Here is a 22,056-nt window from a genome sequence, read left to right as displayed (position 1 = left end):
AAAACATGTCTTCTCTTCTAATAAGATATAAAAGAAGAACACTTCCAAAAAATTTGTTATGAAACATTCAAATGTAGAAATTTTGCTTTTCTAAGTTTATTGTTTTGCAAGTGTCTCTGCATTATCAGCTCTGTGTAACGGTAGCTTTTGGTTTTCACTAATAAGAGTTGTGCAATGATTAATGCATGTGTGGCTTCCTTTTCATAATTATGTTTTCTATTGCAACTTTAAAACAATTACAGTATATGTCATTATTGGTAGCTAACCTAGCTAGTTCTTTTTATCGATGGTGTTTTATTCGATTTAAATATCTAAATGTTAGTAAAAAAAAAAAAAAAAAAACTTTTAGATATCAATATGCATATGTGATGGCCATCGGTTATGTTTATTTTTCACTGTAAAAAATTGTAACGATATGAAGTCCACTGGAGGCAAGTTTGAAGAGAACCCAAGTGCAGTTTATTTACAAATCAAAACGTTATCAAACATACAGTGGGTGTACATACAACCAAGCCCTGGGTATTTTTGAGAAAATGAAAGCTCAGATGGGCAAATCTAGAAATCTTCCCTTTATGTCGTCATACGGGGAAAGGTTACCTCCCTTTCTCTTCTTTGCCGGCAAAGAGAATTTGGCCCGCCCATGAGAAAATGAGCTGCGCGAGCGCGATATTGGTTTTTCCTCGAGAGACATCATGGCTTGCAAACGAGCGAAGCATGGCAGTTGCTCAGTGTTTGGATGTACAAATGAACACAAAAGTATTTTTTTAGTTCCTTCATCCGAGCATCTGAAGAACCAGTGGGTTATGTGAATTTCTGATGTGTAATTGTTCAAGTTCAGACAGATAATCTTTCTCTCAAAGTCGTTCAATACTGTTTATGCATCAGTAAATCAAGCCAGTGACTAAACGATCAACTTCACGTTGTTTCTCTTAGTAGGATGAAAATAATCTAACTTAAACTGTGATTAATATATATACAGAAAGCGATCAAAGAACAATCCCTTTCCAATCGCTCTAGCTGTCAATCACACAGCGTGAGTTTATCTGGACACTTGCCAAAACTCGTTATGAAATCAATGACACTGTTACGCTGCACAACGAAGCTCTTACTGTACTTACCTCATGTTTGCATTGGTGAAAGCATTAATGAGAGTACAGAAACTGTGTTGCTATGATAAGATCTTCATTCTCACGATCAACAGGCTGTCATCTGCTCAATGCTCATCACTGCAACCTTTTATGTGATAGATCTAAATACTTAAAAAACTTCTCACGATTCGTTAATCCCGATAGCTGTAATAGTAAAAACATATAATAGCTGTAATAGTAAAAGTTTTAGAGAGAGTTCCACATGTAATGCGAGATATTTCATATGCAAGCATGTCAGCCAATCACAGCAGTGGGCGTTTACACTGAAGTCTCACAGCAGACACGCCCCTTCAAACAGAGCGTTCAAATCAGAGGCTAAAATCAGGCTAGGAAATATGCCTTTTATTTATAAATTATATCAACTTTTGATCTAAAAAACATACTAACATTATAAGGGCACCCCATGAAACATTCTAAAATAATAAAATAATCCATGCAATGGGACCTTTAAGAATTTAAGGCAGCAACCTTCTTTTCTTTTTTTTTTTACAGTGTCGCTCACTCCTTTGAAGATATCTTGAGTAAAACGGCTCTATAATTAACGAGGCACATACAAAAAGAGCTGACCTGATCCAGAAGCGATGCAACCTGTTTTACAGAATGCAGAAGTTCGCAAACACCCCCCAATTAAGATCTTCAGAATCACTTTAAAATTACAGTTGGATCAGGGTTGGATTTGAACTCTGCAGGTGTAGATCTCCAAGAACAGGATTGGGCACCCCTGAGTCAAGCTATACAGGTGTGCTGACCCAGTTATATTTGGAAAAGAAAAGTGGATCAAATTTAATCCAGGAATCAGGCATCACAGCTGAGATAAATCATTATTATTGGTCTTCAATTAAATGTGTAAGTTACTTTAATGTTACTTTAACATGACATGATACAGCTTTATGCTGATATTTTTCAAAACTAGGGCACATCTACACTTTCGGAGGGCAAAAAGTATAAATTGAATTTAAATGTATAAATGTTTTTAAGGCCACAGCCCCAACATCCTGAACGCATTCAATGTACAGTACGTGTGTGTGTGTAATAAGTAAAAGTTACTTTAGCATCTGTGTTCCATAGTTTTTTTCTTTCTTTACCAACCTTCTCTGTCAGCCTCTAACATGAAACACATATTTAGCTATAGACCAAATAACCCGCATGCACAGTATAACATCCACCAAGCTCTCTGCATTCTATAATTCAAAAGCTTACATTTTCAACAGGTGCTATTTCTTTCTGAAAAAGATACAGCAGTGCACCTGACACATTCTGAAGCATCTACACCTCTGTTATCCTTAGACCAATAACCTTCTCTTTTTTATTTCTACCATCAATCTATATTCTGAAGTCAGTCATTCTCCTCTAGAGAGCATTCAGGGTTGTGTGGCAATTTCCTCTTAGAATAGAGTGAGATGAGAGAAAGACAAATGTAGATCTAAAGTGCTGCATTATAACACAATATATCATTACACAGTCTGAATACTCGGCCTTAATTTATGAAGTTTAGACCCACAGTTTCAAGGCTGGCTCCATGTGAACCGTAGAGACACTCACAAATTGTAATCATGTTAATGCACATTACATTTAACAATGCAGATAAACCTGCAGGCGGGTAGTTAGGGTGTGAATGTTCACATATGTGCCATGCTATACTTGATCTAATACTGTATTAAACAGCATTAAGCTAATTCTTTTATTATGCATGCATGTTAGAAAATGACAATTTAACAACCCTTTACAATGAAGGCAAAAGCTGAATAAGAATGATGCAAAACTTAGTGATCAGTTACCAAAGATGTGTCCGTGGATAAGTTGTGCCACCCCCTGAATCTAGAACAGTGTGCACAATGTTGTCCCATGACAAGAAAGAGCTGATCTTATACAGACGCGTGACAGAGATGCGCATGCAGAAAATAGTTAATGCATTTTAATATATATATATATATATATATATATATATATATATATATATATATATATATATATACTGTACACAGTGGGGAGAACAAGTATTTGATACACTGCCGATTTTGCAGGTTTTCCCACTTACAAAGCATGTAGAAGTCTGTAATTTTTATCATAGGTACACTTCAACTGTGAGTGACGGAATCTAAAACAAAAATCCAGAAAATCACATTGTATGATTTTTAAGTAATTAATTTGCATTTTATTGCATGACATTAGTATTTGATACATCAGAAAAGCAGAACTTAATATTTGGTACAGAAACCTTTGTTTGCAATTACAGAGATCATACGTTTCCTGTAGTTCCTACACAGGAAGGCTTCTTAAAGAAAAACTAACAGGTCTGTGAGAGCCGGAATTCTTACTGGTTGGTAGGTGATCAAATATGTATGTCATGCAATAAAATGCAAATTAATTATTTAAAAATCATACAATGTGATTTTCTGTATTTTTGTTTTAGATTCCATCTCTCACAGTTGAAGTGTACCTATGATAAAAATTACAGACCTCTACATGCTTTGTAAGTAGGAAAACCTGCAAAATTGGCAGTGTGTGGTACTATATGTATATATGTAATTTTAAGTTTGTCAAAACCAATTTAATTAAGCTCAAAATACATTTTTGTTTCTAAAACGGCAGCTGTGGAATATAATGTAACATTAGCCAAACGTTATAAATCATCCACCCAGATGCAGTTGCTTCAAATAGCTCAAGTCATGTTTGTATGCGGTTTGTGTTTAACCTCCTCTAGTCTTTTTAGGGAAAAGAGGAGGCTTAATCATTTATGGACCCCCGCAGAGGGCACCGAGACTGACTTCTTCGCATCATGCCATTGTAACCCAGATTAAAATAGCCATAAACAGATTATTGAATAAATAACAGTAAAAACACTTTTAAATAAATATTCTGATATTAGAAATAAAGTTCATGATTTAGTGATAAATAGGATTAAAGATATTTCGTTTCAATATTGATTCTTACAAGAAGTTTTGTCACTTGAACTTGTCAGCCAATCAGAACGGTGGGTTGCGACTTCCGGAAAAAAAAAGAACGCTCGGGAGAGAAGGATGCAAGCTGAATGAAAAGCTAGCTAGACGAAACAGTGAGCAAACAATAGCAAGACGCGTAAAAACTTTATTTTTCTTTGATTTCTAAGTGCTTTGTGTTATATTCTGTCTGCAAAGGTAGACTGTGGTTTATTTGGACATTTTATAGTAAAGAAAAACCGTGTGTTCGGATTGTTCGGAGCCACGTACTGCTGGCGAGCCTCCCACATTAGGAAGAAGAACCATCGGATCATCTTCACGTTGCATCCACGAGATTCATCCACATTACAGATAAGAACAAGTACTCTTTCATCGGATCTGCGGTAGGACTTTGTAAAGCATTCGGTATTTTTGTTGCAAGAGGATTCTTTTGGACTTTGATTTGCGGTAAGCGTGGACTCATTGAAACCGAAACTGAACTCATCTGCTGCCACGTTCTCACGTGGATGTCGCTGGACTGCTCGACTGGTCGCTAGCAAGGTTGATATTCATTGACTGTTTTACACGGTCTATAATTGAATTGCATACTTGAGAGTTATTCACTATACGTTTATAGTCTTGATGTTATATAGAATGGTGAATGTTTTGTTAGATATTTGATGGTATTATTCCTTTACATGTAAATGCTAAACTAGTTTTGATTTTGTTCTGAACTCGCTAAACCTAGTAGCTCACTGGTTTAAATATAAAAAGGGGAGATTAATACCTGATTCTAAAATAGGCTTATAGATTAAAAAGCACTTGTTGTCATTGATAACCAGCAGTGATATTATTGAACACAGCATTTAGTGCTATTGATAATAAGATATTACTGAAAATTGTAATTTCATATAGCCTAATCAAAGTACGTACTGACATTTAGATAAAATAAGATTTTATCATTTTGGAGTCTAGCCTAATCTAAACTCATTATAGAAATTTCATCTTATTAACCAAAATAAGAATTTAGGATAGTTGAACTAAAATACAAATTAATAGAAACTGAGTTAACTCTAAAATAGAAGCTAAATAGTGATTTAAAAGTAACTTTACATCTAATTTGATAATTATACTCTTTGAACTGAATAAGTTAATAGAGATTTAACTGTGTGACCCTTATTACCTGAGAGGAGAGGTAATTACTGAAATATTTGAAGGTGCAAAGCATTTGAAGCACTAAATTCAAATTCTTTATACATATTGTCTGTCTCATGTGGTACCAATTTATGTTATGTATTCTTTCTCTACTTAAATATAAACAAGCCGGCATTTAAAACTTACTTGATGGTCTGTGGTGTGTCTGACATTATTTTGCTGTTATTATTGTTTTGACTACTACTGCTCCCTATGAGCCTAGACACTGGTCCTAACATTGCATTACTTATCTACTACTCGAGGTAAGTGTTACAATAAATGGCGAGCCAGCCAGGAGCAGTTATTGTTAAAATATAGTGAATTATTAGCAAGATAAAGACACCTGATCACCCAGACCTTAAATAGAACCAAGCCCGGCCAAAATGGAAGTGGTAGATAGAGAAAATGTAAAAGTGCCTAACTCAGTCATTGTTAGTGGACTTACTGACACAGACAAAGACCAGGATGTCACTGACTACTTGAACAAATATGGACACATTGCAAGAATACTCAGAGTGGATGACCCCCAATCTCTATACCACAGGAATGTCATTGTGGAGTATGAGAGTGGAGATGCATTGAAAACCCTTGAACTCAAACTTCCATATGATTATGTAAGCCCCAGTGAAGTGACATACCAAATCAGTGCCCTGGCAAGTAAATATGTCCCCACTGTGACTGATTGCTAAGCTAAGTGGCATGTCATTTGAAGAGGTACTGGAGCTACAATTAACTAGATCACCCAAGCTAGCTCAATCACCTGTGACTCAACCACAAGTAGCCTCTCCTGTTAAGTCAACAGAGATTAAAGAGAATGAATCCCCTATCACAACTGTGAGCTTTACAAACCCTCCTGAGGTGCAACGAGTGATTGTAGAACATGTAGTGAGAAGTGATGCCCCAACATCATCAATGCATGCATCATTCAGACTCAGACAATTCTCTGGCAAAACCCCTTGCCCAAATCACGAAATAGATTTTGACACATGGCGAAATAGTGCTGAGCTCATTCTAAAAGATCCAGCTATGTCTGACTTACAACGCTCAAGGAAGATTCTGGAAAGCTTAGTGCCCCCAGCGGCCCACGTTGTCAAACCCTTAGGCCCACAAGCCTCGCCTACAGCCTACCTTGAACCGCTAGACTCAGCATTCGGAATCGTACAAGATGGTGATGAACTGTTTGCCGTGTTCCTGAACACATTCCAGAATACTGGAGAGACACCCTCCCAGTTCTTACACAGGCTACAGACAGTTCTCACCAAAGTATTGAAGAGAGGCGGTCTATCTGCCAACGAAGCTGACCGTCACCTCCTTCGGCAGTTTTGCCGAGGGTGCTGGGATAATGTGCTTATAGCTGACCTGCAGCTTGAACGCAAGAGAGACAACCCACCTCCATTCTCAGAGTTGCTGATGCAGCTGCGCATAGAAGAAGATAAGCAAGCTGCTAAAGAGAACCGAATGAAGAAGCACTTTGGTGCATCAAAGCAGAAAGCCAGTGTTCACCTCTTGACAGCAAGCTCTCTTGAAGCTGATACAGTAGTGGAGGATGACATCACTGAACTGAGGAAGCAAGTTGCTCAGCTGCAGAGTCAACTCACTCGACAAAAGACAAGGAGAGCAGAGTCCAGCGCATCTCGAGATGAGGTCGCGGAATTAAGGAAACAAGTTACAGAGTTGAAAAGCCAGCTCACTAGCAGAAAAACACAGAAACCCCCAAAGACAAAGGCCAATGTAGCACAATACAGTGCAAAGCGTCAAACAAAAACCAAAGCATCTGATTGCCCATCAACTTCAAACCCAAGGCCTAGTAATAGACCAAAGCCATGGTACTGTTTTCATTGTGGCGAAGATGGCCATATTGCCCCCACCTGCGACAATGAGCCGGATCCGGCATTAGTAGCTGAAAAGAAAATACAGCTGAAAGAGAAACAGTCCTTGTGGGACAGTCAAAATGAATCATCCTCTTCCCAGTGTTTAAACTGAAATCAGCCCTCATTGCGGGACAAATGAGAGCTGATAGCAGCGAAAACCGCCCTAGCTCTAAACGCAAAGGAAAGGAATTTTTTTCAAAAACAAGATCCAGAAATGTGAACCTACCCAAGGGACTAAATGGAGCAAAATACACAGCTTGTGTGCTCATTGATGGACAAACCTGTAACTGCCTTCTCGACACAGGATCTCAAGTGACCACAGTGTCACAATCCTTTTATGAAACCAACCTCCACAACCTGGAGGTCCATCCTTTGAAGTTGAAGTTAGAAGTTGAGGCTGCAAATGGCCAAACAGTGCTGTATTCTGGATTCATAGAAGTAGACATTACCTTCCCAAAGAACTGTTTCGGCTCTGAGATTAATGTGCCAACTCTTGCGTTGGTTGTCCCTGACACACGCTCTAGTGCCCAGTCCACACTCCTGATTGGCACTAACACCTTATATTTAGTGTACGAGTTTTGCTCCAGAGCCAACACCGATCTCCAAGCTCTTCCATATGGATGCAGAGTTGTCCTTAAAGTAATGCAACAGAGAAACAAGCAAAAGGTAAACAGCAGCTTAGGGCTAGTTAGGCTACCAGGAAAAGACCCCACAGTTATCTCTGCTGGTCAAAGCTGTGTGATAGAAGCATTAGCTCATGTTAATTACCAAGCTTCAGACTGATGGATTGTAGTTGAACCCCCCACATTGTCTTCCTTACCTGGAGGCATGTTAGTCACTAGTTGTTTACTCAGTCTGCCTAACAATCCATCCAAAAAGCTGCCTGTGGTGTTGCACAATGAGAGCAAGCACGACATAATCCTTCCAGCAAAGAGTGTCATAGCTGAAGTACATGCATTGCAGGAAGTTGTCCAGAATAAGTATACACTATCCAATGCTGCACACCAAGGTAGTTCTCCAAAGTCCTTCCAAGATGTAAAGCTGAACTTAAACTTCGATGGCTTCCCACTTCCAGCTGAATGGAGAAAGAGAATAGAAGAAAAGCTATGTGCTATGTCAGAAGTGTTCGCTCTACATGACTCAGACTTTGGCTGAACAGACAAAGTTAAGCACCAAATCAAATTGAATGACGAGACCCCCTTTAAGCATAGACCTCGACCCATACGTCCCCAAGATCTTGATGCAGTGCGGAGACACCTGCAAGAGCTGAGTGAGGCAGGAATAATCCGGGAGTCAGAGTCACCGTTCTCTTCACCTATAGTGGTGGTTAGAAAGAAAAATGGAGACATAAGACTCTGCATCGACTACAGAAAGTTAAATCTGCAGACTATCAAGGATGCCTATGCTCTCCCTAATCTGGAGGAGACCTTCTCTGCACTCTCAGGCTCAAAGTGGTTCTCTGTCCTAGACCTTAAGTCGGGCTATTATCAAATCGAAGTCGAGGAGGCTGACAAACCCAAAACAGCCTTTGTGTGTCCATTGGGATTCTGGGAGTTTAATAGGATGCCCCAGGGGGTAACAAATGCTCCCAGCACATTTCAAAGGTTGATGGAAAGGTGCATGGGTGATATCAACCTCAAAGAAGTCCTCGTCTTTCTAGACGATCTCATAATTTTTTCTGAAACTCTCGAACAGCATGAGATCCGTCTTCTCAACGTCCTGAACCGTCTCAAAGAGTATGGCCTGAAACTGTCTTTGGAAAAATGCAAGTTCTTCCAGACGTCTGTGAAGTACTTAGGACATATCGTGTCTCAACATGGCGTTGAAACAGACCCCCAAAAGATTGAGGCTCTGAAGACTTGGCCTAGCCCAAAGAACCTCAAAGAGCTACGCTCATTTTTAGGGTTTGCTGGGTATTATCGTCGATTTATCCAAAATTATTCTAAGATAGTAAAGCCATTAAATGACCTCACTGTCGGGTACCCACCCCTTAGAAAGAACGACAGATCAAAAGAGAACAGTGGCCAGTACTTCAAACCAAAAGAGCCTCTCGGAAGACGCTGGACTGACAACTGTCAACGTGTATTTAATTCCATCATTGACAAGCTCACCACTGCTCCAGTGTTAGGATTTGCCAACCCAAAGCTGCCATATGTGTTACACACTGATGCAAGCACGACTGGATTAGGAGCAGCCCTATTTCAGGAGCAAGAGGGAGCTATGCGTGTTATAGCTTATGCAAGCCGTGGATTGTCAAAGAGTGAAACTCATTATCCAGCTCACAAACTTGAGTTCCTAGCCCTCAAGTGGGCTGTAACAGAAAAGTTTGCTGATTACCTATACGGGGTCCCTTTTACAGTGGTCACGGACAGCAACCCATTAACTTACCTGCTTACCACGGCTAAGTTGGATGCGACGAGCTACAGATGGTTGTCTGCCCTCTCCACCTTCAGTTTCAAGCTGCAGTACCGAGCAGGGAAAAGCAATCTCGATGCAGATGGTCTCTCGAGACGTCCACATGCTGAACCTGTGAATGACCTAGTCTCTCAGAAAGAAGAGGAGCGAATCCGTCAGTTCATACACCACCACTTATCTGAGCCTGACGAAGTCACTCGAATCTCCTGCAACACCTTCAACGCCATCTGTGAAAAACATCTCGTCTGCCCTCCTGTAGACACAAGCGAGGATGGTCCCATCAGTCCTCTTGTTGCATCCCTTGCCATGTCGGCTAAAGCAGTTCCAGACAGCTTTGAACAATGTGATGGATTCCCCGTCATTTCTAGTATATCAGAGGAAGATTTGAGACAACAACAGAGAGTCGATGCTGCCATCTGTGAAATCATCCGTCTGATGGAAACTCCTCCAGCTGTTAAAAAAGAGTTGACAGATCTTCCCATCTTTCTGCGAGAGATGAGCAAACTGGAGTTGAAGGATGCTATTCTCTACAGGAAAAGGCAAGTCAGAGAAGAAACTCAATACCAAATTGTTTTGCCTGTGAAGTTTAGAGACATGGTACTGAAAAGCCTTCATGACGACATGGGTCACATGGGGTTTGACCGGACCCTTGACCTCACACGATCCAGATTCTTTTGGCCTAGAATGGCTACTGACGTTGAGAAGAAGATAAAGAGTTGCAGCCGCTGTGTACGTCGCAAAACACCACCAGAGAAGGCAGCACCCTTGGTGAATATCCAAGTCACAAGACCTCTGGAGCTTGTCTACATGGACTTCTTATCCATAGAACCAGACCGAAGCAATACAACGGATGTACTTGTGATCACTGACTTCTTTACAAAGTATGCATTGGCGATTCCAACTCCTAATCAGACAGCTCGAACAGTAGCCAAATGCCTGTGGGAAAACTTCATAATCCATTATGGTTTCCCTGAAAAACTGCACAGCGATCAAAGACCAGACTTCGAGTCTAAGACGATCAAAGAACTCTGTGATCTTGCAGGCATTACAAAAGTTAGAACAACACCGTATCATCCAAGGGGGAACCCTGTGGAGAGATTTAATAGGACACTTCTAAATATGCTAGGTACACTCCAAGCTAAAGACAAAACCCACTGGCGTGACTTTGTGAAGCCATTAGTGCATGCGTATAATTGCACTAAACACGAGACAACCGGATTCACGCCGTATGAACTAATGTTTGGGCGGCAGCCTCGGTTGCTTATTGATCTTGCCTTCAATGTCCCATTGAACACTGGCAATCAGAAGTCTCACTCCCAGTATGTAAGAGCTCTGAAAACCCATCTTCAAGAGAGTTACCAGCTTGCTAGTAAAAATGCTGCTAAAATGGCAGAAAGGAACAAAGTCAGGTTTGACAGACCTGTCACCGCATCCACTTTAGTTGCGGGTGACCGTGTATTAGTCAGAAATGTACGCCTAAGAGGAAAACACAAGCTGGCTGACAAGTGGGAAGGAACTGTGCATGTTGTTGTTAACCGGAAAGGAGACCTTCCAGTCTATACCGTCAAGCCAGAGAACAGAGACGGTCCCCTCAGAACACTGCACAGAGACCTCCTTCTACCATGTGGGTTCTTACCAGCTCCTGAAGAAGAACCTGCAGCTGTTTCAAGCAGACCTCAAAGGCCAAGTACACGTCAACACCCACAACCTGATCCTGATGAGCGAGAGCCAGAATCTGATGAAGAAGACGACTTTATGTCATATTCTTTTTATGACCCAGTCAGACCCATAAGGTTCACTAGAGAGTACCCTAGGACTATGCCTTCTAGAGAGCAGCCCAGTTCTTATGTCAAGCCTACCTGTAAGGGCACTGCAACAGTCTCGAACAGTGTTCCAGAGGAATCCAGTGAAGCCTCATCTAGAAGCCCATCCGTACTTGATACTGAACACTTACCTGAAATGGAACCCATCACAGCAAGTGACAAATCTGAAAAAGAAAACTTACCTGAACTATCAGTAGAAACCCCTGTGGAAAGAACAAACATTGAACCAGAAACAACTGATGCTGAATGCATACCTGAGACCTGCCATCAAACCGGCTCAGCGAGATGTGTTGAATCTGAATCTGCAGAAGGTGGTGAAGCCACACATCAAGACGAAACAGAGATTGTTGAAGGAATAATTGAGGAAGACGGAAGTGAGATTCAGAATACAGCAAGAAGATCGTCAAGACAAAGAGAACCAGCAAAAAGGCTGACATATCCTGAGTTAGGAAACCCCTTAGTGACTGTTGTCCAATCTCTATTTCAAAGTTTGAGTACAGCTATCACTAAATCTTTTGTAGAGCCTAGTTTTACATCTCTACCTGAACCTAAAATAGTGTAATCCACTACAGTGTGCAAAGGGACTTGCATAGATTCAAGAGGGGAGGGTGTAACCCAGATTAAAATAGCCATAAACAGATTATTGAATAAATAACAGTAAAAACACTTTTGAATAAATATTCTGATATTAGAAATAAAGTTCATGATTTAGTGTAATAAATAGGATTAAAGATATTTCGTTTCAATATTGATTCTTACAAGAAGTTTTGTCACTTGAACTTGTAAGCCAATCAGAACGGTGGGTTGCGACTTCCGGAAAAAAAAGAACGCTCGGGAGAGAAGGACGCAAGCTGAATGAAAAGCTAGCTAGACGAAACAGTGAGCAAACAATAGCAAGACGCGTAAAAACTTTATTTTTCTTTGATTTCTAAGTGCTTTGTGATATATTCTGTCTGCAAAGGTAGACTGTGGTTTATTTGGACATTTTATAGTAAAGAAAAACCGTGCGTTCGGATTGTTCGGAGCCACGTACCGCTGGCGAGCCTCCCACATTAGGAAGAAGAACCATCGGATCATCTTCACGTTGCATCCACGAGATTCATCCACATTACAGATAAGAACAAGTACTCTTTCATCGGATCTGCGGTAGGACTTTGTAAAGCATTCGGTATTTTTGTTGCAAGAGGATTCTTTTGGACTTTGATTTGCGGTAAGCGTGGACTCATTGAAACCGAAACTGAACTCATCTGCTGCCACGTTCTCACGTGGATGTCGCTGGACTGCTGGACTGGTCGCTAGCAAGGTTGATATTCATTGACTGTTTTACACGGTCTATAATTGAATTGCATACTTGAGAGTTATTCACTATACGTTTATAGTCTTGATGTTATATCGAATGGTGAATGTTTTGTTAGATATTTGATGGTATTATTCCTTTACATGTAAATGCTAAACTAGTTTTGATTTTGTTCTGAACTCATTAAACCTAGTAGCTCACTGGTTTAAATATAAAAAGGGGAGATTAATACCTGATTCTAAAATAGGCTTATAGATTAAAAAGCACTTGTTGTCATTGATAACCAGCAGTGATATAATTGAACACAACATTTAGTGCTATTGATAATAAGATATTACTGAAAATTTTAATTTCATATAGCCTAATCAAAGTACGTACTGACATTTAGATAAAATAAGATTTTATCATTTTGAAGTCTAGCCTAATCTAAACTCATTATAGAAATTTCATCTTATTAACCAAAATAAGAATTTAGGATAGTTGAACTAAAATACAAATTAATAGAAACTGAGTTAACTCTAAAATAGAAGCTAAATAGTGATTTAAAAGTAACTTTACATCTAATTTGATAACTATACTCTTTGAACTGAATAAGTTAATAGAGATTTAACTGTGTGACCCTTATTACCTGAGAGGAGAGGTAATTACTGAAATATTTGAAGGTGCAAAGCATTTGAAGCACTAAATTCAAATTCTTTATACATATTGTCTGTCTCATGTGGTACCAATTTATGTTATGTATTCTTTCTCTACTTAAATATAAACAAGCCGGCATTTAAAACTTACTTGATGGTCTGTGGTGTGTCTGACATTATTTTGCTGTTATTATTGTTTTGACTACTACTGCTCCCTATGAGCCTAGACACTGGTCCTAACATAGCATTACTTATCTACTACTCGAGGTAAGTGTTACACCATCCTAGAATTGTAACAGCGGTGCGCTGAGAAATCCTCAAACATGAAATCATAGTCAGCTCAGAGGAAGATACTGTAGCTGGGGAAAGGGATGAGATATGATACTGGACAAAAAGTGCTGTTTGCTCGATGCACAAAGATCATTCTCATGGGTAGCTTTAGATGACTGTAGTTTAGACGGCTTATTTTAATTACACCTGTATGAACATCATCATATTGACCGATAACTACAGCTGACACCTGGATACGCCTGCAGCTGTATGCCACACATACCCCTTCCCCTGCAGCACTTTGAAAAGATGAAACTACACAGTCATGTGGTTGTGGTGCTGGTTTGCGTCTCCCAGAACTGTGCTTCACAGTGTCAGGATAACTCCTGCATACTAAGCATTCAAAACAAAGAGCTGTCAAGCCTTCAAGACAGACTTTGCCTGAAATCCGAAAACAGCAATACAGCACAAATGAGACGAGAGAGCTGATTTTTTCTTGCCCTTACTTTGTGTGTGTGACTGTGAGAGAGGGAAAGAGGGAGAATTGATGGCAACAAACTGTGAAAAAGACTTAGAGCCTAAGAGAGACAAAGAGAAACAGTCAATGATAGTTTCAAATTGGCAGATAGTCCGTTCCAGCAGGACCTTATTTAGTTTTTAGTAAACTAGGGGATGCAAGCTAGTAGATCAAAGCCATTTAGAGGCAGCTGTTTGGAGGGACAGCGGAAATAGTAGCTGGTCGAAAGTGCCTAATTCATTACAGAACAATAATGCATATGCTATAGTGCCACCTGCCCACAGCAACCGAACCGTGAGAGGCAAACGAAAATGACACTTTCAAATCTCAACTAAACCGTGACTAAGACAATGAGAGAAACAAAGAGAGAGACTCCCTCCCCAAATTCCTGCTGGATTTGTATCTGTTTCGATAGCTTTGAGTGTAGGCAGACATCATATCCAGGCACAGTCAGGAATTAAGGTCTTAGCTGAAGGCTCTGTTGTCTTTCCTTTTCTGTGACAGTTTCTGCCGAAGAGATTATGGCTCGGTCTCCTTGGAGGGAGTCTATTAAATACACAGTACTCACGTGCCCCAAGAATTCATTTCCAAATCATATCAACCGCACTCATTCCAAAAATTACACTCAGTGTAATTAAATCTAACTAATTAAAGAGCAGGAAAAAGTTTGATCCCATGACACTTGCTTAAAGGTATAGCGGAGGATCTTTCCAAATTTTAGATAAGACCCGCCCTCTCCACTTTTTGAAAAGTTTGATTAATTCACCAGAATGATTGACAATTAGGAGGACCAATAGTTTAGACTACCCACCAGGAAGTAAAACATCCTCCGCTATACCTTTAAACTAGAATATATATGATGATGGATAGAAACAAGGAACGATGGTTAGATAAAACAATAGAGATTAGCTCTAGCCACTGCACCACCCCCCTGTGCATGTCCCCAAATAAAACTAGTAGGCTATAGTATAGACATAATGCTAAATAACATGACCATACAGAATGGCAGATAGAACCATATATATAAAACAGCCAATAGACAGAAACATACATATAACAATGCATATAGAGTACAATATTAAAAAAAATGGACATTAGATGGACTGCTAGATGTACAGAACCCTAGATTAAAAAAAAAGAAAAAAAAAAGATCCAGATTGGACAACAGAAAAATAGAACAAGACAGAACTATAGACATAATGATAGAGCCATTGATTGAACACAATAAATATAAACATTATAGAATGATATAGAACCATAAAGAGAATGGTAGAACCATAGATAGAACAACAGCACAATAGAAAAAAAAAAAATATAGACATAAACATAGATGGATCCATAGAGAGAACAGATGGAACAGACAGAACAACAAAAGAACAGACAGAACAACAAAACAACAGACTGCAGCATAGACAGAATGATAGAACCACATATATAGATAGAATCATAGAACAAAAGAACAATATAACTGTACAGAAGAACAGAACAAGAGATATAACCATGATAGTATAATACAACTAAAATATATAGAACCATAGAGATAATTATAGAAATAATTGTAGAACCAAAGATATAAATATAGGTATAATCATAGACAGAATCACTAGAACCACAAATAGACAGACATAACTAAAGAAAGAACAGTAGAACAGAACCCTAAAATCATGGACGGACGGACGGACGGACGGACGTCCATGATTTTAGGGTTCTGTTCTACTGTTCTTTCTTTAGTTATGTCTATCTATCTATCTATCTATCTATCTATCTATCTATCTATCTATCTATCTATCTATCTATCTATCTATCTATCTATCTATCTATCTATCTATCTATCTAGATAGATAGATAGATAGATAGATAGATAGATAGATAGATAGATAGCTCTTGACACTGGTTATTATTAAATTAGGAGTTTGGAACTGCATAATACACATACACACACAAAAAAGTGTTACAGCCAGCAGCATCTGCTCTTCCTCTGCCTGGGGTTATGCTCCTGACACTACAACTTTTATAGGATTGTTATGCTTGCAGGCACACAAGCTTGATTAGTTTGATATGAATGCAAATTAATTAATTATCATATTAAGACAAAACAAGATTGAAAGTCAATTTTATGTCCCCAGGAGTTCAAAAGGAATTGACAGCCTTGTCAACACAGGGAGGGAAAGCATGTGTGCAGATGAACAGGTGAGCAGCTGTGTTTGTTCTTCAGTAACTCATCTCATCCTTCCTTAAAAAGCAAATCGAGTGACATTTTGCTGAACTTTGAACAGTAATGGCCACAGTGGACTAATGAATGTCATACTGCTCATGGCATTTAGCCACTCTCTGTAGTATTAGTTCTTTCTTAGTGGTTCTTAGAGCTTAATTTCTCACCTTAGAATGACCAATTCAATAATCCATCACTCTCAGTGTTACTTTTCTCCATATAAATGCATAACATTGTTGGAATAAATGGTCTTATAAGTTACAACACAAATAACAAATAAATCACATTATTCACAGTTGCATTTCATTCTTAGAAAATCCCCCCTTAAATGTTCTTTCCAAGGTTGATATAACATTATTTACTTTAAATATTTCATTTCAGACTTTCCATTACAGAGAATGAAGTTTCATTAGATATCCTCTCTGAAAAAGAATGAAGAAAGTAGCTCGGCTATTTCAAAGGAAAGTGAGCACTTCACCCATCTGAGTTCATGCCATAGCACCTTCATTAGAATGTATATAACCAACCCTTGTTAAGCTCGGCTCCCCTCTATTACTTGCATCACATTTAACAAAGTGCCAATGTCAAAATGTCAATGAGCAAAGCCCAGTTTGTTGACATTTTACTATTCTATAGATTAGCACTGCAGGCATATGAAATGCATCAATATTCTCATAGAAGTGAATTGCCTGATTCACCTCACATTTTAAACTACCCTCCATTAAAATGTTTGTTGCACATTAAAATGTTAGTGACCCTTATAAATGAAAATATAAACTGGTTTTATTGGAGTATCAACCAATCAGTAAAATACATTATTCTACTCAACATTATTTTCCAGTTATCAGGGGTGTGACAGCAGTCAACTGGAGGTTATAAATGATCAATATTTGTATACAGTGAAAGTAAGTGTGCTACTGAGTGCAATATATTATAATGTATGCATGTGCCAACTGCCACTTTCAGAGAATTATTAAAACGCCAGATTATAAAAATGACATGATGTTCTTTTCTATACAACTGAAAAACATAGTGATCAACGACAGGGGGATTCTAATATTAATAAAAAAAATATATATAATAATAAAGTATTAATAATATTAACACTTTGTCCTAATAATAATAACAACAACAACAACATAACAATATTGTTAATACTACTACTATAGTGGAAAAATCCACGGTAGGCAAGTTGATTGAACCAAGTCCAGTTTATGCTGCGTTCATGCCATGTCGTGATTACCGTAATTTCAAGATGAAAACACGTGACTTGGGAATTATGCATTTTTATGGCAACTCTACCAACGGCCAAATAAATCTGCAGCGATCACATGGTAAAAGTAAGAGCTCTCAGCAAATTCCCAATCTATAAGCTGTATTTACGAGTTCTCCGAGGACATGAACGCTTTTACAAGTGTGAGTCTCATAATTATGACTTGAGACTCAACAACAGCAGGTTGACACAAACAAAGCTATAGAGACCATGACAATGATATATACACACATGGCCTAATGACTAAACAATACACATATGAAAGCAATCAAAACAATAAACCAAAGGAACCACATGACAAGATCACATGACAGGATCACATGAGGAGAACAGGGAATTACAAGACATAAACATTAACAGAAACCAAAACCCAAACAGACGGGACACTACTAATACTAATGTAATAAATTACATGTTAAAATATTTCAAAACATAAAATAGTTACTTTTAGTTTTGAAATAGTTACTTCTCTTTTTTTTTCAAGTAAATACAGCCTTAGTAAGCATAACAGACTCCTTAAACCTTTCCAGACAAAAACACCCTTTCACAGAGGGCTATTAATTTGGCTAAAGGACCTCATTACACGGGTGACTAGGTCATCGAGTTTCTCTCCTCCTATTGGTGGAGAATGAAGATGAAGGAAGCTAATCGCTTTTTTCCTCCCTCACTCTCATTTTCAGGAATTTGACACATTGCACCCCATGACTCCAACCGCTACTTACTTTTTTATAGTTTTCTCTAAATTGAATTCAAAGTGCTTTGCTGTCCACACTGAACAATCACAAAATGCCTAAAAACTAAACTAAATCATCATTTGGCTATAAACAAACCCCAGCAAAGAAGTACAGGTCCAAAACAGCAATACACCTCAACACTATACAAGTACATAAACATCACTGTGAGCTTCTATGATGTTTGGAGCACCTGCATATCTGAAACTCTACTTCACACAAACAATGCAATTTTTTTTAATAGTGGCACATTTTACAGCAGTAAATATTTATTGGGGTAGTTTTTAAATAAGTATCTGCACTGTATATGCACATTTAAAGTACTGGCCAAAATAAATAAATAATCCATGGCTATTCCTCAAGATAAAAATATACACTGCTGTTGGAAATTTTGGGATCTTTTTTTAAAGAAATTAATACTTTTATTCAGTAAGGATGCATTATATAGGCAGTAAAGACAATATTATCGTCTTCTTCAGCGATCATCAAGGTGTGTGTGGTGCAACTTACCTGTTTGGACTGTTTCATTCCTCATCCACAACGTTTGTTGTGATTTGCTACATTTGCCATCTCATTTAACACAGTTGGTTAATAAACTGTTTCATCATTGTATTCACCGTTCTCCTGAGTCTGTATTCCGTGACAGAAGACCAGACCAATAAACAAGTGCACAACCATGAGCTCCATTTCATTCGATCCAGCCACTCTGATTCTCTCCATAATGCAAGATGGCCGGCCAATTGATTTCTACATCGAGGAGTTTCTTCAGCTCACCCACCAGGTACCATGAAACGATGAGACACTGAAAACTGTCTTTTGGAGTGGTTTGGACAACCAGCGGTTTCTCCAAGAACCAGCATGCGCTACCCCAGGTACTCTGGTATAATACATAGATCATGTGCTGTGTTTAAGTGCTTTGTCCTTAGCGAGTCCACCCTTAGCGAGGTTGCGGAAGATGCCAGTGCTACTCAGTTGCTGTCTCCCCAACCCACTCCAGCCCTCCTGGCAGTTTTTTTCCATAGAACCTATTTCAGCCCCAGATTTTTGTTATGGGCCTGTTCCAGCCCCAGAGTTCAGTATCAAACCCTTCCTGACGCCAGAGTCTGCATTGGATCTCACTCTAACCACTGAGTTTGCATCAGAACCTGATCTAAATCCCAAGTCCGGTTCAGAGTCCGTACCCACCTGTGAGTCTACTCTAAATTCCCCTTCAGTCCTTGTTTCTGTTTAAGAGTTTTCCCCAGACCAAGAATCCGCTCCAAGAATCATAGCATTGTAAATTCCAATGGTCACAATGCTTCCAGTGAGTGATCTTCCCAAGTCCGTTTCTAAAGGAGAGAAGTTCCCAAGTCCATTCCTGGGCCACTCACTCATCTGCTCCAGCCCCTAACCAGAGTCCAGTGATGGCTCCAGCCGCTGACCAAAGTCCAGTGAAGGGTCCAGCCCACGTGTCTACCCCAGTTTCCGCTTAAGCCCATGTGCCCACTCCAGTTTCCGCTGCAAACATGTGCCTGCTCCATAGTGGCCGAGCCTGGCTTCCGTGGCATGGCCCTGAAGGCCGGTAACTCCCTGGTTTCCTGAGCCACCGGTGCCTCCCTTGGCTCCCTGCACTGCCAGCACCGCCCTGGAAGCTTCCTGACCTGCCAGCACCACCCTATTCACCTGTCTGTCACCTGTCACAGCTCCAGGACACCCGCCCTCTCAACTTTGCTGGATTCTGTCTGGTGTGAGGTTGCGCCTTCCAGAAGGGGGAGTACTGTCAGGATCACCAGTCACTGTGACTCTCCATAAAAGCCAGCACCACACACAGAGGTTGTGTTCTGTGTTCCTACTTCCCTGGTTTCCCATCTCCTCCATTATCATCTGTTCATAATAGATAAGAGACATTATTATCGTCTTCTTCAGCGATCATCAAGGTGTGTGTGTGGTGCAACCTGTTTCGACTGTTTTGACTGTTTCATTCCTCTTCAACTCTGGTTGTTGTGATTTGCTACATTTGCCATCTCATTTCACCCTATTGGTTAATAATCTATTAGTTTCATGACAATAATACATTGGGCTGTTTTTATGTTACAGCTTTTGTTAGCCAACTCAATTGTGTGATATTTTTGGTTTACTGCTAGCAGTTTGTATACATATATGTATATGTTTATGAGTCCTGTAATGAGGGACATATAACCTAATCACAAATCTAATCACATTTTCTGTGCGACAACTATTCCCCAATTTGATTTTCTTAAAGAGACAGAATGGTGTTACATACTCGTATGCTAAAAACATGATGTACAACCAAGGCCGCCTTAATGCACGGGCTTACCTGGGCTGAAGCCCAGGGGCCTCCCAAGTTCAGGGGCCTCCCATGTTCAGGTTCATGATGAGCTGAAAAGGTCATATTGTTTTAACTTGTCAGATTTTTGTCGCTGTATGTCGCTAGTCGCTTGTGGGCGTTGGTAGTGCTGTCGCTCTAATGTTATTGTTAAGGTGCGTTCACACCAAACGCGAATAGAGCGTCTGGCGCGAGTGATTTCAGTGTTGTAAAGACGCGTTTACGCGCGTCTAGAGGTCCCGCGGCGCGAATGAGGCGAGACTGCTCGTCTGGCCACATCTATACAAAACACCACCACAAGTGATATTATACAACTATATCATTTTAATTTGACTAGGAATTAGGCTCAAAAGAAACAGTATGCTGTTGGGAGAGTGTTTTTATATTACACACAGCAGTGTTCAGGGATTAAATCCTTTACTAGATTAGCGATCGATCAATCTACAAATTAAACTCACTCATACTGTCATCAATTACTAAAACGTCATCCGAATTTGACAAATAGGCTAATACATTTTCTTGTCCCTAATAGTCAACATAATGCACTGTAAAATGAACTGCAGCAGTGCTAAACTTGCATCATAAAACTACAACACTCGAACTATAAATGTATGAATTAAACTCACTGAGACTGTCGACAGTTTCTTTTCCATGCATCATTTTATTATATCCATGTTTGTGGTTAGTTACAGTCAAATCATATAAAACAGTGAAATCGCCCTTGAACTCTTCGGTCTTGCCGATTCACATGCAATTTCACTCGAGACGGTGACGGGAGCTGAGCTCCACTGAAAGGCTTCTTTCCTATTGGTCGTCGCTCGCGAAAATCGCTTCTCATTTGCATAAAGTTGAAATTTAGTTGCTGTGTGGTTGTTAAATAAAGTGTCTTGTGTGTTTATGTGCTCAGTGATATGTTAATAACAATATTAAAATGAAAAACAATATTTAAAAAAATCACTGTTGTAGGTCTCGAAAGAAACTAATGCATTTTGTGATGTAGATTACCTATAGATAGGCTATTACACTTTTTTTAAATGAGACTCTTTAAATTGAGGGGATGGGGGGCCTACAAAACCTCTCAGCCCCGGGGCCTAACATTAGGTTAAGGCGGCTCTGTGTACAACCTTCAAAGACACTGCAAAAATATGTATAATCATACAAAATTATAACATGGACAAAAAAATAGGCCATGAGCTGAACAATTTTCCTGTTGTTTCTTGGCCTGTTTTGTTTCTCATTTCTGCCACTTATCTCGGAGCCTGAGTGTCTATAGTTGGCTTGTACAGCAAAATGTTTACTTGCATGAGTTAAAATCAAAAGTAAATATTTAGGGCTTTCAGAGCCTTGGAGGCTTCAGGTCCTTGGAGAGAGAATTTAAGAATAACTGTCTGCTTTGTAAACATTCTGTTCTTCTCGGCCGACCCAC

General features: G+C 39.4%; 2 protein-coding genes across 2 annotated transcripts in view; both read left to right on the top strand.

Annotated features, from left to right (window-relative positions):
* Positions 1-22,056, top strand: part of LOC309507535 (uncharacterized protein) — a 367,884-nt gene that overhangs the window by 16,239 nt on the left and 329,589 nt on the right. The gene's annotated exons all lie outside the window — the stretch shown is intronic.
* LOC309507337 (zinc finger CCHC domain-containing protein 12-like) lies at positions 6,287-7,243 on the top strand (the record flags this gene model as incomplete). Its single annotated transcript, XM_082181501.1, has 1 exon — positions 6,287-7,243. One exon carries the CDS (start codon positions 6,287-6,289, stop codon positions 7,241-7,243), a length of 957 nt encoding a protein of 318 aa, XP_082037627.1.

The sequence above is a fragment of the Leuciscus leuciscus genome (genome assembly GCF_965113295.1).
Source record: "Leuciscus leuciscus genome assembly, chromosome: 10".
NCBI classification, from domain to species: domain Eukaryota; kingdom Metazoa; phylum Chordata; class Actinopteri; order Cypriniformes; family Leuciscidae; genus Leuciscus; species Leuciscus leuciscus.
Note: the sequence above shows the minus strand (reverse complement) of the source record. Positions and strands in the feature narration are given on the sequence as shown.